This window comes from Astatotilapia calliptera, chromosome 11, assembly GCF_900246225.1.
Source record: "Astatotilapia calliptera chromosome 11, fAstCal1.2, whole genome shotgun sequence".
Lineage (NCBI taxonomy): Eukaryota > Metazoa > Chordata > Actinopteri > Cichliformes > Cichlidae > Astatotilapia > Astatotilapia calliptera.
The window spans coordinates 16,867,498-16,881,983 of NC_039312.1; the positions used below are offsets into that span (position 1 = coordinate 16,867,498).

Consider the following 14,486-nt stretch of genomic DNA (forward strand, 5'->3'; position numbering starts at 1 on the left):
CAGACAATGAATTTTGAAATGAATCATTGTTTTTTGTTTTACAAATTTACGCTCATGCACAGACATACACAATATTTCCAAAAGTGTTTGCTTGTCTGCCTTCACATGTATATGAACTTGAATGAAATCCCATTCTAATGTATAGTGTTTAAGATGATGTCAGCCCACCCTTCAACTCATTGAGATGTTTAGGAATGTGTTTACCATTCTTCCAGAAGACCACTTGTGAGATTAGACAGCGATGTTGGATGAGAAGGCCTGACTCGCAGTCTCGACTCTAATTCATCGCAAAGATGTTCTATTGAGGTCAGGAACCTGTGCAGGCCAGTCCAGTTCTTCAACACCAAACCCGTTCATCCATGTTTTTATGGACACAGTGCTTTGTGCATTCTTGCACAGTCATATTGGAACAGGCAGGGGCCATCCCCAAATTGTTTCAAAAAATTTGGGAGGATTAAATATTCATTACAGTTCCTTTCACTTGGCACAATGCAGTCAGAAAATTACCATTCTCCTGGCAACAACCAAACCCAGACTTATCCATCATATTTCCAGACTGAGAAGTGTGTTTCATAACTCCAGAGAACCATCAAACAAACTCCAGGGAGTTTCTTTTTTTTTCTTTCATGCTGTCAATTTCCATGATTTGAAATACCATTATGACATTTCATTTTAAATTACTTTCACTTTTTTGTATGTATGTTTCTAACCATGTTTAAACAATATGCATCATACTCTTACACGAGAGCTGTGTCTTTTTATTGATCATTAAGGGTTTTTTGATCAACCTGTTAATAAAAACATGCTGATGTTGTCTGCATGACAAAACTGGCTTACACTCTGCATACTCTTCTTTTATTTCACTGGATATTTATAAGGCTGTATACTTTATGCCACAGTGTAGTATTGAACACACTATGCAAATTGAAAAATAAAAGGAATCCTTATATATATATATATATATATATATATATATATATATATATATATATATATATATATATATATATATATATATATATATATATATATATATATATATATATATAAAAAAGCTGGATAGCGTAGTGGTTAAACTACACGCCTTTGGAACAGAGGATCGCAAGTTCGATTCCTGCCTGGGGCGTCTGTATCCAGTAAGGGTCCTAAGGCTAGACCCCCTATGCTAAGCAAGCCTACCGCAGACATGAGCGAGACAGATAAATATGAAGGCATGCCGGCTCGGACGTCGCCCGGATCAACAAGGTCCGCGTCAGGTGTTGAGGAACCAGGGCACCCTGACGAAAAGTGGGCCACTGGAACAAGAAGGCATCGGTGGGCAAGGGACGAAAACAGGGCCTTGTTGGAATGCTACTACGCAAGTAACCCCGGCGGAAGGGGCTACATGAATAGGATGAGGGACCTATGGATTCTTCGCTACCCAACATCCACAATGACGGCGAAACAACTAGTAGCTCAGTGTTCCAACATTCGAAAGAAGGGACTGCTCTCACAGCTAGAGATTGACGAGGTACAACACAAATGCTACGGCAAGGAGGAGTCAGGACGCCAGGTCAGGGGGGAGATATCATCACCCCCACCCGAGATTGGGTACATAGCCCCAAGTGCGATAGGAGAAGGATCGTTGAGTGCGAGAGGAACTGACCTGAAAAATAGGATCATGGCCAAGCTTGAAACCTGGATCCCCCGTAGCCGGTTACCAAGATTACGTGAAGTACCCTCAGAAGGTCTGCTAGATGATGTTAATGCAGCACTACGGGCAATACCTACAACCACGATTACCGACACTAACAAGCTGATCTACAATACGGCAGCAGTGATCAGTGAGATGCTTGGCTACAAGTTGAACAGCCACAAGGGGCAGTACCCTCCATGGAGAAGGAGGCTAGAGGGCAAGATCAAAGTAGCACGGAGGGAGGTTAGCCAACTAACGGAGTTGCAGAAAGGTGCGACAAATAAGGTGCCTAAGAAATACAGCAAGCTGTCCATACCTGAGGCCTTGGAAACTGCCAAGCAAAGACTCACAGCCTTGGCCAGCCGCTTGAGGAGGTACACCAGAGAGATAGAAGGCAGGAGAATAAACCAGCTGTTCTCCACAGAACCAGCAAAGGTGTACTCTCAGTGGCAAGGGAACAATAAGAGAACAGCACCACCAAGGCTGGAGACGGAGCAATACTGGAAGAGCATATGGGAGAAGGATGCAACCCATAACGGCAATGCTCAGTGGCTAGTGGATCTGAGGGCAGACCACAGCGACCTCCCTGAACAGGGTCCAGTAACCATCACAGTGGCAGATATCCAAGAAAGGGTCTCCAGTATGAAGAGTTGGACAGCACCAGGGCCCGACATGGTTCACGCCTACTGGCTGAAGAAGCTGACTGCACTCCACGAGCGTCTGGCAGCACAAATGAACCAGCTGCTAGTTAACGAGAGACACCCGGAATGGCTAACTGAAGGCCGGACGGTCCTGATCCCCAAGGACCCCAAGAAGGGACCGGTCCCCTCCAACTACCGACCAATAACCTGCCTCAGTACTACATGGAAGCTCCTGTCAGGCATCATATCGGCTAAGATGAACAGGCACATGGGTCAATACATGAGCGGGACACAGAAAGGAATTGGCAAGAATACCAGAGGCGCAAAACACCAGCTACTGGTAGACAGAACAATCAGCCGAGACTGCAAGACCAGACTGACCAACCTGTGCACTGCCTGGATTGATTACAAGAAGGCCTATGACTCAATGCCCCACAGCTGGATACTGGAATGCCTAGAATTGTACAAGATCAATGGGACCCTAAGAGCCTTCATCAGGAACTCAATGGGGATGTGGCGTACAACACTAGAGGCCAACTCCAAGCCCATAGCACAAGTTACCATCAAGTGCGGGATCTACCAAGGAGATGCTCTGTCCCCACTGCTGTTCTGCATAGGCCTGAACCCCCTCAGTGAGATCATTAACAAGACTGGCTACGGATACCGACTACGGAACGGAGCAGTTGTCAGCCACCTCCTGTACATGGATGACATCAAGCTGTATGCCAAGAGTGAACGAGACATCGATTCACTGATCCACACTACCAGGCTATACAGCAATGACATTGGAATGTCGTTCGGACTGGAGAAGTGTAGTCGGATGGTAACAAAGAGAGGGAAGGTAGTCAGAACTGAGGGGATTGAACTACCAGAAGGCAACATTGCAGACATAGAGGACAGTTACAAGTACCTGGGGATCCCGCAGGCGAATGGGAACCATGAAGAGGCCGCTAGAAAGGCTGCAACCACCAAGTACCTGCAGAGGGTCAGGCAAGTCCTGAGGAGTCAGCTGAATGGTAAGAACAAGATCCGGGCCATCAACACATACGCCCTGCCCGTGATCAGGTACCCTGCTGGGGTAACAGGCTGGCCAAAGGAGGAGATAGAAGCCACTGACATAAAGACAAGAAAGCTCCTGACCATGCATGGAGGGTTTCACCCCAAGTCCAGCACCCTGAGGCTGTACGCTAAGCGGAAGGAAGGGGGCCGGGGACTGGTGAGTGTCAGCACCACAGTCCAGGATGAGACAAGGAACATCCAAGAATACATTGGGAAGATGGCCCCAACTGACCAAGTGCTCAGTGAATACCTCAGGCAGCAGAAACCCAAGAAAGAGGAGGGAGACGAGGAACCATCATGGAAGGACAGGCCCCTGCACGGTATGTACCACCGGCAGATAGAGGAGGTGGCTGATATCCAGAAATCCTACCAGTGGCTGGACAAAGCTGGACTGAAAGACAGCACAGAGGCACTAATCATGGCAGCACAAGAACAAGCTCTGAGTACAAGATCCATAGAGGCTGGGGTCTATCACACCAGACAAGACCCCAGGTGCAGGCTGTGTAAAGATGCCCCAGAGACAATCCAGCACATAACAGCAGGGTGCAAGATGCTAGCAGGCAAGGCATACATGGAACGCCATAACCAAGTGGCCGGCATAGTGTACAGGAACATCTGTGCCGAGTATAACCTAGAAGTCCCGAGGTCAAAATGGGAGATGCCCCCAAGGGTGGTGGAGAATGACCGAGCTAAGATCCTGTGGGACTTCCAGATACAGACGGACAAAATGGTGGTGGCTAACCAACCGGACATAGTGGTGGTAGACAAACAGAAGAAGACGGCCGTAGTGATCGATGTAGCGGTTCCGAATGACAGCAATATCAGGAAGAAGGAACACGAGAAGCTGGAGAAATACCAAGGGCTCAGAGAAGAGCTCGAGAGGATGTGGAGGGTGAAGGTAACGGTGGTCCCCGTGGTAATCGGAGCACTAGGTGCGGTGACTCCCAAGCTAGGCGAGTGGCTCCAGCAGATCCCGGGAATAACATCGGAGATCTCTGTCCAGAAGAGCGCAGTCCTGGGAACAGCTAAGATACTGCGCAGGACCCTCAAGCTCCCAGGCCTCTGGTAGAGGACCCGAGCTTGAAGGATAAACCGCCCGCAGGGGGCGTGCTGGGTGGTTTTTTTTATATATATAAATCCTTTAAAATTATAACCAACAGATTAACACATTAGATTTTTGTAGGCTATTAAACTATGAAATACAGTCAAAGAACTAGAGATAGCCTCCGCTTATTATAGGTTTGTTATTGCACGGATGAGCTGTGCCCTTCTCAATTAGGACTTGTGGTTGTTGCAAAATCAAAATGGTATTGCCTCACTATTCGTTCTGAGACTAAAAATAAAATTAAGTCAAGAATTATTTTTTTAAAAAATGGCTACTAAACACATTCTTCTTACACAAGGATAGATGTAGAACTGCAAAGCAAAAAATAAATACCGTAATAGGTATGATGGCTCCGGCCTTGTTATTGATTGGTGGGCATGTTTTTGTTTACTATTTTAATTTCCTCATTAACAGCTCCTCCCATCCACTGAAAGAAAACCTGTTTAGTATACGGTTTATATTACATTCTTCTTATAAGCAGGACAGAGGAGAGAAGAAAAGGTGCGGAGTGTCATGGTCCTGCGACCATGACTCAGTGACTTTGTGTTTGTGTTCTTTTTTGTTATTATTCTCTTTATTATTCATGGGCTGTTTTGGGATGGTTTGTGTTTTGGGATTTTAAATACTGGGTTCTGGGTTTGTGCTCCCTCTATTGGTCCCTGGTGTTAGTGTTCCCCTGTCTCGTCAGGTTAATCAGGTCCAGCTGTTTCCCCCCACCTGTGTGTGATTTCCCAGTGTCTCTCTGTGTACTTATAGTGTGTGTTTTCCTCTGCTCCTCGTCGCGTCGTCTGTGTTCATACCCGGTGAATCCCCTGCGTGCTCTCCCTGCTGTTCTCCCTTCATGTTCAGGTTTGCCACTCCCTTTGTGTAGTTTCTCCCAGTTTAGTTCGTCCTTAGTTCTGTTTGCCATCTCCACTTTATGTTCAGTATTGTCAATAAATCACCTTCACATATAAGGAAGCGCTGCGTTTGAGTCCTCCTTTCCACTCTTCACACGGCCGCTGCCCCGAGCCGTGACAGTACGACGTGACCACAAGATGGACCCAGCAGCGCTTAATCCGTCCAGGGAGCTACGGGAGACGCTCATCGATGCCACACAGGAGCTGATCGACCTGTGGCTGGAAAGCCCGGGTGGCACGTCCCAGCGCGCTATAGAGAGGCGGCTACAGCGTCTGGTGACTGGTCTCCCGTGGCTTCTGGACTCGCTCTGTTCGTGGGAGCGGGAGTTTCTCCTTTTGGACCTTGGACTTCACCCCCCGTCTGCATTTACTTTCGAGCAGCCCGAGGCGGTGAGTGAGCGGGATGCATTGGCTTCCCCAGATTCCGGGACTTTGTTTTCTGGGGCTATTCAGAGCGGGATGGGAGACTGTACGGGTCGCTTACCTACCTTCGTGGTAACAGATCCTTCGCAAGTGGGCGTGTACAAACCCTCTGGAAAACCGACAGACTCTGTCTCTGCCGCTCCCTCCGAGCCAGGACTGTATCGCCATTCTCCGGCTCAGTTCTGTGTCCAGCCACAAGCTTCCAGGTCTGCAGCTCAACCGTTAGCCTCCCTAAGGGCACAATTACCTGTTCTGCCGCCGCTCCAGTTAGCCACTCAGCCACCACCACCGCTAGCATCGCTACAACCCATAGTTCAGTTAATGGCTGAGTCACAACATTCATACTGTTTTTCCACCGCTGTTTCTAAGCAGGGAGATAAACTGTTTCACTACGGACCTGTTCCCCAAAAGCTGGCAACATTAGAGACTATTGCTCACTCCGGGGCTTCCCCAGAGGCTGGGTTACTGCCCTCAGTTTACTCTGGACCCCTGGAGGCCAAGATGCCAGCTGTGAACTGCACCGGGCTGTCACTGCCTGAGCAGGGTCAGTGCTCTGCGCAGCTGCAGCCCTCCTTATGTGTGCCAGAGGCCCACGTGCCTACTGGTTTTGTTTCATGTGTGCCAGAGGCCCACGTGCCTACTGGTTTTGTTTCATGTGTGCCGGGGGCCCCGGTGCCCACTGGTTCTGCGGCTGTTTTCGCTGGGGGGCCCGAGGAGCCCGTCCAGCTTCCTGTTTCGCCTGCAGGGGGGCCCGAGGAGCCCGTCCAGCCTCCTGCTTCGCTAGCTGGGGGGCCCGAGGAGCCCGTCCAGCCTCATGCCACACTGGCTGCCACGTCGGCTGGGGGGCCCGAGGAGCCCGTCCAGCCTCCTGCTTCTTCGGCTGGGGGGCCCGAGGAGCCCGTCCAGCCTCCTGTTTCGCTAGCTGGGGGGCCCGAGGAGCCCGTCCAGCCTCATGCCACACTGGCTGCCACGTCGGCTGGGGGGCCCGAGGAGCCCGTCCAGCCTCCTGCTTCTTCGGCTGGGGGGCCCGAGGAGCCCGTCCAGCCTCCTGCTTCGCTAGCTGGGGGACCCGAGGAGCCCGTCCAGCCTCGTGCCACACTGGCTGCCACGTCGGCTGGGGGGCCCGAGGAGCCCGTCCAGCCTCCTGCTTCTTCGGCTGGGGGGCCCGAGGAGCCCGTCCAGCCTCATGCCACACCGGCTGCCACGTCAGCTGGGGGGCCCGAGGATCCCGTCTGGCCACCTGTGGCTGCTTCTCCACCTGTGGCTGCTTCTCCACCTGTGGCTGCTTCTCCACCTGTGGCTGCAGCGCCGCCTCCTGCAGTACCATCACCTGCAGCGCTACCACCTGCTACTGCCACGCCTCAGCCTGAAGCTTCATCCTCGCCTGGCCCGGCTTCATCCTCGCCTGGCCCGGCTTCATTCTCGCCTGGTCCTGGCCCGGCTTCATTCTCGCCTGGTCCTGGTCCGGCTTCAGCCTCGCCTGGTCATGGTCCGGCTTCATCCTCGCCTGGTCCAGCTTCGGCTTCATCCTCGTCTGGTCCAGCCTTCGTGTCTGCATCCTCGTCTGGTCCAGCCTTCGTGTCAGCATCCGCATCATCGCCTGCAGCGGCGTCTTCGGCATCCGCATCATCGCCTGCAGCGGCGTCTTCAGCATCTTCGCCCGCTGCGGCCCCGGCTTCCGTGCCTTCGGCCTCGCCTGGCCCAGCCTTGTTTGGGTCTGGAGCTAAACGGCCATTTTCTGGACCGCTGGCTAGGCTACTGGCGCCCGGCCAGTAGCCTAGCGCCAGTAGCCTAGCCTAGCCTAGCCAATGGCGGCCGCCAATGTCTGAGCGGCCGCCGTTGCCTTCCGCACGGCCGGCCCCCGGACCGCCATTGCCTGAGCGGCCGCCATTGCCTTCCGCACGGCCGGCCCCGGACCCTCTTCGCCTGAACTGTTCCATCCTGGCCTCCTGTGTTATCGGGCCCCAGGCCGGCCACCTGAACTGTGTTTTGGACTCTGCTCCCCTGTGAGTTTTGTGTACCTTTTTTTTTTTTTTGGGACTCTGGGGCCTCCATTTTTGGTCATGGCCCGGTCCCTCCGTCCTGGGCCCCCTGCCGCCCGCCCGGATCTGGTGGTGTGTTTCTGTGGCTGTCGGGGGCCAGCCCTTGAGGGGGGGGTACTGTCATGGTCCTGCGACCATGACTCAGTGACTTTGTGTTTGTGTTCTTTTTTGTTATTATTCTCTTTATTATTCATGGGCTGTTTTGGGATGGTTTGTGTTTTGGGATTTTAGATACTGGGTTCTGGGTTTGTGCTCCCTCTATTGGTCCCTGGTGTTAGTGTTCCCCTGTCTCGTCAGGTTAATCAGGTCCAGCTGTTTCCCCCCACCTGTGTGTGATTTCCCAGTGTCTCTCTGTGTACTTATAGTGTGTGTTTTCCTCTGCTCCTCGTCGCGTCGTCTGTGTTCATACCCGGTGAATCCCCTGCGTGCTCTCCCTGCTGTTCTCCCTTCATGTTCAGGTTTGCCACTCCCTTTGTGTAGTTTCTCCCAGTTTAGTTCGTCCTTAGTTCTGTTTGCCATCTCCACTTTATGTTCAGTATTGTCAATAAATCACCTTCACATCTAAGGAAGCGCTGCGTTTGAGTCCTCCTTTCCACTCTTCACACGGCCGCTGCCCCGAGCCGTGACACGGAGAGTAGAGGAGCTGAACAACGAGATACCAAAATAACAGGAAAGAAGTTATGAGACCAGGGCAGGTAAAATTTAAAAACTTAACTAGATAAATACTTTCTCAAATTAATACTTCATCGACATTCTAACATTTTTTTTAAAGTTTTATTCCTGCTGCTTAATTTTTTTTTATTGCATCAAACAAGAAGAACTCAAATTGAACTTTTTATTGTTTACTGTTTATTTCTGAATCATTCTAAGAATTCAATCTTTAGTGTTCATAATGTTTGAGATGTTATATGAATTATACTATAAAATGTTTTGTTTATTTGTTTATTTGTTTATTTATAAGGAACCCCATTAGCTTCCACAACAGTGGTTGCTAGTCTTCCTGGGGCCCAAGCCATCAAATATCTCCAAATAAAATGTTACAACAATTAGATCTACAGTAAAGTTTTACAATACTGAAATGTAAACATGTGAATATTAAAAATTATATAAAAGCAGAAAAACAAAACAAAACACTCAAACAAAATACGCAATTTCCATTACAAGTGATATTACCCTCTACAATTTTTACAAATACATTAAAAACTGCCTAAATAGGCTTTTAGGTGATTTTTAAAATTATGAATTGAAGCCAATTCTCTTATTGCCTCAGGCAACTTATTCCACTGAAACGATGCTCTGAATATAACAGAGTTTTTCAAAAAGTTACTTTTAACACGAGGAATTACTAAATTGTGGTTGGTTGAGAATCGTGTGGCATGATTATGAATTTCATCTGGATACTGCAACTGAGCACAAAAAAAGTGTGGTGTGTTTAACAGTATTGTTTTCTTTAAAAATACAAGTAAGCCATAGTATAATTTAGCTTGTACAGAAAGCCAAGAAAGTTTATCATGCATTTTGTCAATACTTGTATAGTATGAACACCTTAACACTAATCTGGCCGCCCTATTTTGGACTAACTGAAGTCTATTCAGATCTGTCTTATTAGCTGCAGAACAGATGATTGAGCAGTACTCTAGATGAGATAATACTAATGCGTTAATGACATCTTTCATAACTGAAGAAGTAATATAAAAGGAGCATTTTCTAGCTATAGCTATGCCCTGTCCCATTTTCTTAATAACAGAATTGATGTGCTGAGACCATGAAAGGTGGTGGTTTATGGTAACACCAAGTAATTTAATCTGGGTGACCTGTTCTAATGCCGATCCAGCTATGGAAAGATTTAGTTGTGGACTGTTGATTAAACGTGCTCTACTTCCTATTAACATGGATTTGGATTTAGTCACATTTATAATCATGTTGTTTTTACTTATCCAATCAAACACATTCAGCAAATCTAGTTGTAATACGCTTGTCAATTCAGAGTGGCTACTGGCTGAATAAAACATGGTGGAATCATCAGCGTACATTACAAGATGAGATTTATCCAGGACATACGGCAAATCATTTGTAAAAACTGAGTAGTAGAAGGTAGAAGTGGACCGAGGCAGCTGCCTTGGGGTAGACCACAGTTCATTTCGCGGCCCTCTGAGAAATAACCATTATAATAAACCTTTTGCCTTCTTCCAGACAGATAACTTTCCATCCAGCACAAAGCAGTAATTTTAAAAAAAACTTTAAAGAGGTGTTGTTATCAAAGGAAAATCCAAAACATTTCAGAGCTGGGCTAAGGGCTCAGTGTTTCAAAACCCTAACAACCCCCCTGGTATAAAGTAACAAATTTACTAAGAAATAAGAATAACTGAATATGTGATTAAGAAAAAAGCAAAACTAATAAATTAATAAATAAACAGAAGAACATCATAAAAACGCACTCCTGTAACGAGCTGTCATTTAGGATGGCACCGTGGTAGTAGAATCGTGAAATGGACACTTGTGGCAATGATTCTGATATATGACAATTTATGTCATCTTTTTCAATGATATTACTGAAGTCAAGTACTCGGTGCAGAGTTCAGAAATTACAAAAGAAATAGCAAGATCGTATCAATAAATTATAAACAAACCACTATTAATGCAAATGATTACCCAGTGCCATGTGCAGAAAGTAATGATATACATGGTCAGAGGGCCCGGTGGCGCCAGTGTCCGGCAGCCTCGCCTCTGTCAGTGCGCCCCAGAGCGGCTGTGGCTACAATGTAGCTTGCCATCACCAGTGTGTGAATGTGTGTGTGAATGGGTGGATGACTGAATGTGTAAAGTGCTTTGGGGTCCTTAGGGACTGGTAAAGCGCTATACAAATACAGGCCATTTACCATTTACCATTTACATAGTACTGGTATACACTGTTAAATGCATGACCACCGAGAAAAATCAACTGCTTGAGACATATGGTATTCTATTATTTGAAAAGTGTCCTTGGGCACCTCTACTTAGTTCTATCTGAACATCTAGATCAACCAGATAATTACAGCTAATGTGCAAACACACAGAAACTTTCCAACACGTGTGCAGGAAGCATTACTGTGTTTTTAAAGCACAGCTAATGCTAACAAAGAAGCAAAAGCATATTTACATTTTTTCCATCTCTGCACCAGTGACTACTTCCATACAAAATCAATAATATACAGTTTTACTGTTTGCATCGACACTTAATAACAACAGTCTTTGCCAAACAGCCACTTTAATGTTATTTGGTGAATCTTTATGCAATAAACTCTTACATTTTTAGCACTTCTTTGTCTTTTGTGTTCATCTGATAAGCCAAAGAGTGTCTGTAAGGGTGCATGAATGTGAGTACAGTGCAGCACAAGAACGATGTAGCTAACCACGATCGGTGATTGTCTACAGTGATATATGTACAACATTGGCACAATATACAGATATAAATAATACTCTTGTAAGATTTGTCCAACCTTTTGAGCGTCATCACAAAAATGTTCATTCAGTTCAGGCAAATGTTGTTGCATTAGCATATTCTGAGGCGTTACTATTAAATTATCTGCTCATTTCTGTATTTGCATACTGCTTCATCTGCAGCTGCAAAAACTGAGAGGGCAGCGTTATCAAAGACAGAGAGCAAGTAGAAGCAGCAACTGATAGAGATCAACTTACAACCACGGCAGACTCTCTCAGCTAAAAAGAGCATGGGGACGGGTAAGTTAATTTAGTCTAGACATATATTACTATTTCTCTTTAAGCAGCAATATGGTAAAGGTTATTTGAGTTCTTGTTAAACTGTTCAAAATGAGCACTCATACCTGTTATTAATTATGTTATTAATCACAAAAGAAACTGAGTTAGATAAATGCAAATATCAACTTGCACACAGAATTCTGTATGTGCATCACAAAAGTAGAAGCTAGTATTGCATAGAACATGTGTTGGAGCCAACTATGAAAATGCATAGCTGTATTTTGTTAATTAAAAATTACTTAATTTGTATAATTTGGCAACAAATGTAATGAAATCCTCTTATTTTATCTGTTCATATAATATATTGTGGAAACATGATTTGTTTAATAAAACATTTTCTTTTTTGCTTTCAGATAACATCACTTTCAATGCAACTCAGTCACCTGAACAAGATGCACCTTTCACACACATACAAACAGCCTCCATTGTCATCTACTGTGTGATATTTATAGCTGGAACTCTGGGCAATGGCCTTGTTATCTATGTGGCGGGATTCAAAATGCAGAAAACAGTCGACTCGGTTTGGTTTCTCAACCTGGCCATAGCTGACTTCCTCTTCACGGCCTTCCTTATTTTCTCGATCATTTCTCTCTCTCAGAGTCACCGATGGCCTTTTGGAACATTCATGTGCAAGCTCAACACCTTTGTGAGTGTAGTCAACATGTTTGTCAGCATCTTTACTCTGACAGCCATGAGTTTGGATCGTTGTCTGTGTATCTGTGTGGTGGTGTGGGCACACAACAAACGCACAGTCAGCAAAGCTCAGCTCATATCAGCTGGGATCTGGGTGATCGCTGGCGTCTTCAGCACTCCTTATGCCACTTTTCGCACTGCATCAGTGGGGAACGGAGGGGAAAGTTCCTGTGGTTATTCTGCAACAATCAAAGAACACAAATTGACTCTCGACATTTTTCGCTTTGTTATGGGCTTTGTGATCCCTTTCCTGATAATAATGATCTCTTATGTGTCCATTGGTATCCGTGCAATGCGCATGCCGAGAACAAGGAGACGCAGATCTCGCCGGGTCATTTTCTCCATCATTTTTACATTCTTCATCTGTTGGTTGCCTTTCCACATTTTCAATTTCATAGAATTGAAGTTAGAGCTCCAGGGGATTGTTAGAATGTATGGTCCTCTGACTGTGAGTCTGGCTTTTCTGAACAGCTGCTTGAACCCCATCCTTTATGTTTTCATGTGTGAAGAATTCCAGAAGAAATTTCAACAGTCCATTTGTTTTGTACTCGAGAGTGCACTGGCAGAAGACCATTTGTTATTTCTGTCCACCCGCTCCATGTCATCAACCTTTTCAAAAGCTTCCCAAAAATCAGACACTGCTGCCACTTTAGATCAGATCGACCCAGCCATTTATGAAAACATCCCAGAAAGCACAGTAATCATCACTGAGGGGATTCCTAGAACTGAAGAAGAGTGCCCCACCAGACAATGAATTTTGAAATGAATCATTGTTTTTTGTTTTACATATTTACGCTCATGAACAGACATACACAATATAATTTGCTCGTCTGCCTTCACATGTATATGGACTTGAATGAAACCCTCATTTATTCATGTAATGAATTTTACATCAATTTCTAATGAATTTTATTGCATTAAATGGTTTTTTGTTTTTTGTTTTTTTAAACTTTAAACTGTTTCACAGAAATATAAAATGTCAGCTTGTTAGTATGGTACTTATCTATTGTTGCACAGACAGGGAATATCCCATTATGCTTACTATATTTACTTATAATAGTAAGAAAGAGGAGTTACAATTTTAATTAGTCAGAATACGTTAAAACTTATGCGTGCTGCATCTCTGCATTAAAATTCACTAAAACTATTTAACATATGAATGGTTTTTTTGTGTTGTTTGTTTTGTTTTCTGTTTTTTTACTTTGATGCTGTCATTTTTCCATGATTTGGATTTCATCATTAAATTAATTTTAAGTGACTTTTATGTTAGAAGGTAGATGTTGCAAAGCAAAAAATACAATAAATAATTTTTTTTTCGTAATTCTTCATGTCATGGCCTTAAGATACAGTTCATATGTTGTTTGCCTACTTTTTGGGAAACATTTAGCTTTCAAGCTCTAATCCTTGGCATTTTTTCATCGATAAATACATGGGAACAAATAATGCTAATAAAAAGGTGCCAAAATTTATGAATTACAATAGTTTATTTGCTTAGTTGGCTGTTATGTGTAGACACCGAACTGGTCTGTCCCTTAAGTTAGTTGCAGTTTTTTTTTCTTTATTGATTCATAGATCAGTGTTAAATGTGTTACGAAAAACATTACTCTGAAAATGGTTAGAGACTGAATGAGTAAAAAAGCAGCCCATGTCTAAAGAAAACTATTGCTCGAGACCCCTTCAAAAATTACAGTAATGTATTCTGACACCATGGAAACAAAATATAAAGAAATGTATAAAGAAAACATGCTAAATAGTCAGTTTTCTTACATTGACTATTCAGTATGTAAACAAAAAGATGCAATAGTTACAGTTCAAGGAGCAATGTGCTGAAGTTAGTATGAAAATGTTGTTTATTTTCTTTTTCTGTTTTAAAAAAAATTGAATTATGACTTTAAGGTCTGAGATTAGAAAAGATGTACATCCTTGAGATTTAGCAACATTTAAAAGCCTTCATTTCAGTTACTCTGTATTCAAGTATATTTTTTTAAATATGCAAATAACCTTTTTTGAGATTTTTTTTAAATACGTCATTAGGCCTTGGGGTGTGGAGTGCTGTCTTATTTTCTTTCTTTCTTTCTACCATTTCCTGAGAGAACATGATTGTCAGCTCAATAGTCCTACAAAGAATTAATGGTGCCTCTCCAGACAGTAATGCACCACCATACCATCAGAGATGCAGGCTTTTCAACT

The 14,486-nt window shown here is 44.9% G+C and overlaps 1 protein-coding gene across 1 annotated transcript; it reads left to right on the forward strand.

Moving 5' to 3' along the window:
- Nucleotides 1-11,554: 11,554 nt before the first annotated feature.
- On the forward strand, nucleotides 11,555-13,153 carry LOC113032610 (formyl peptide receptor 2-like). Its single transcript, XM_026185603.1, has 2 exons — nucleotides 11,555-11,564; nucleotides 11,957-13,153. The coding sequence occupies exons 1-2, from the start codon at nucleotides 11,555-11,557 to the stop codon at nucleotides 13,048-13,050; spliced, it is 1,104 nt and encodes a 367-aa protein (XP_026041388.1). The 3' UTR covers nucleotides 13,051-13,153.
- Nucleotides 13,154-14,486: the final 1,333 nt, after the last annotated feature.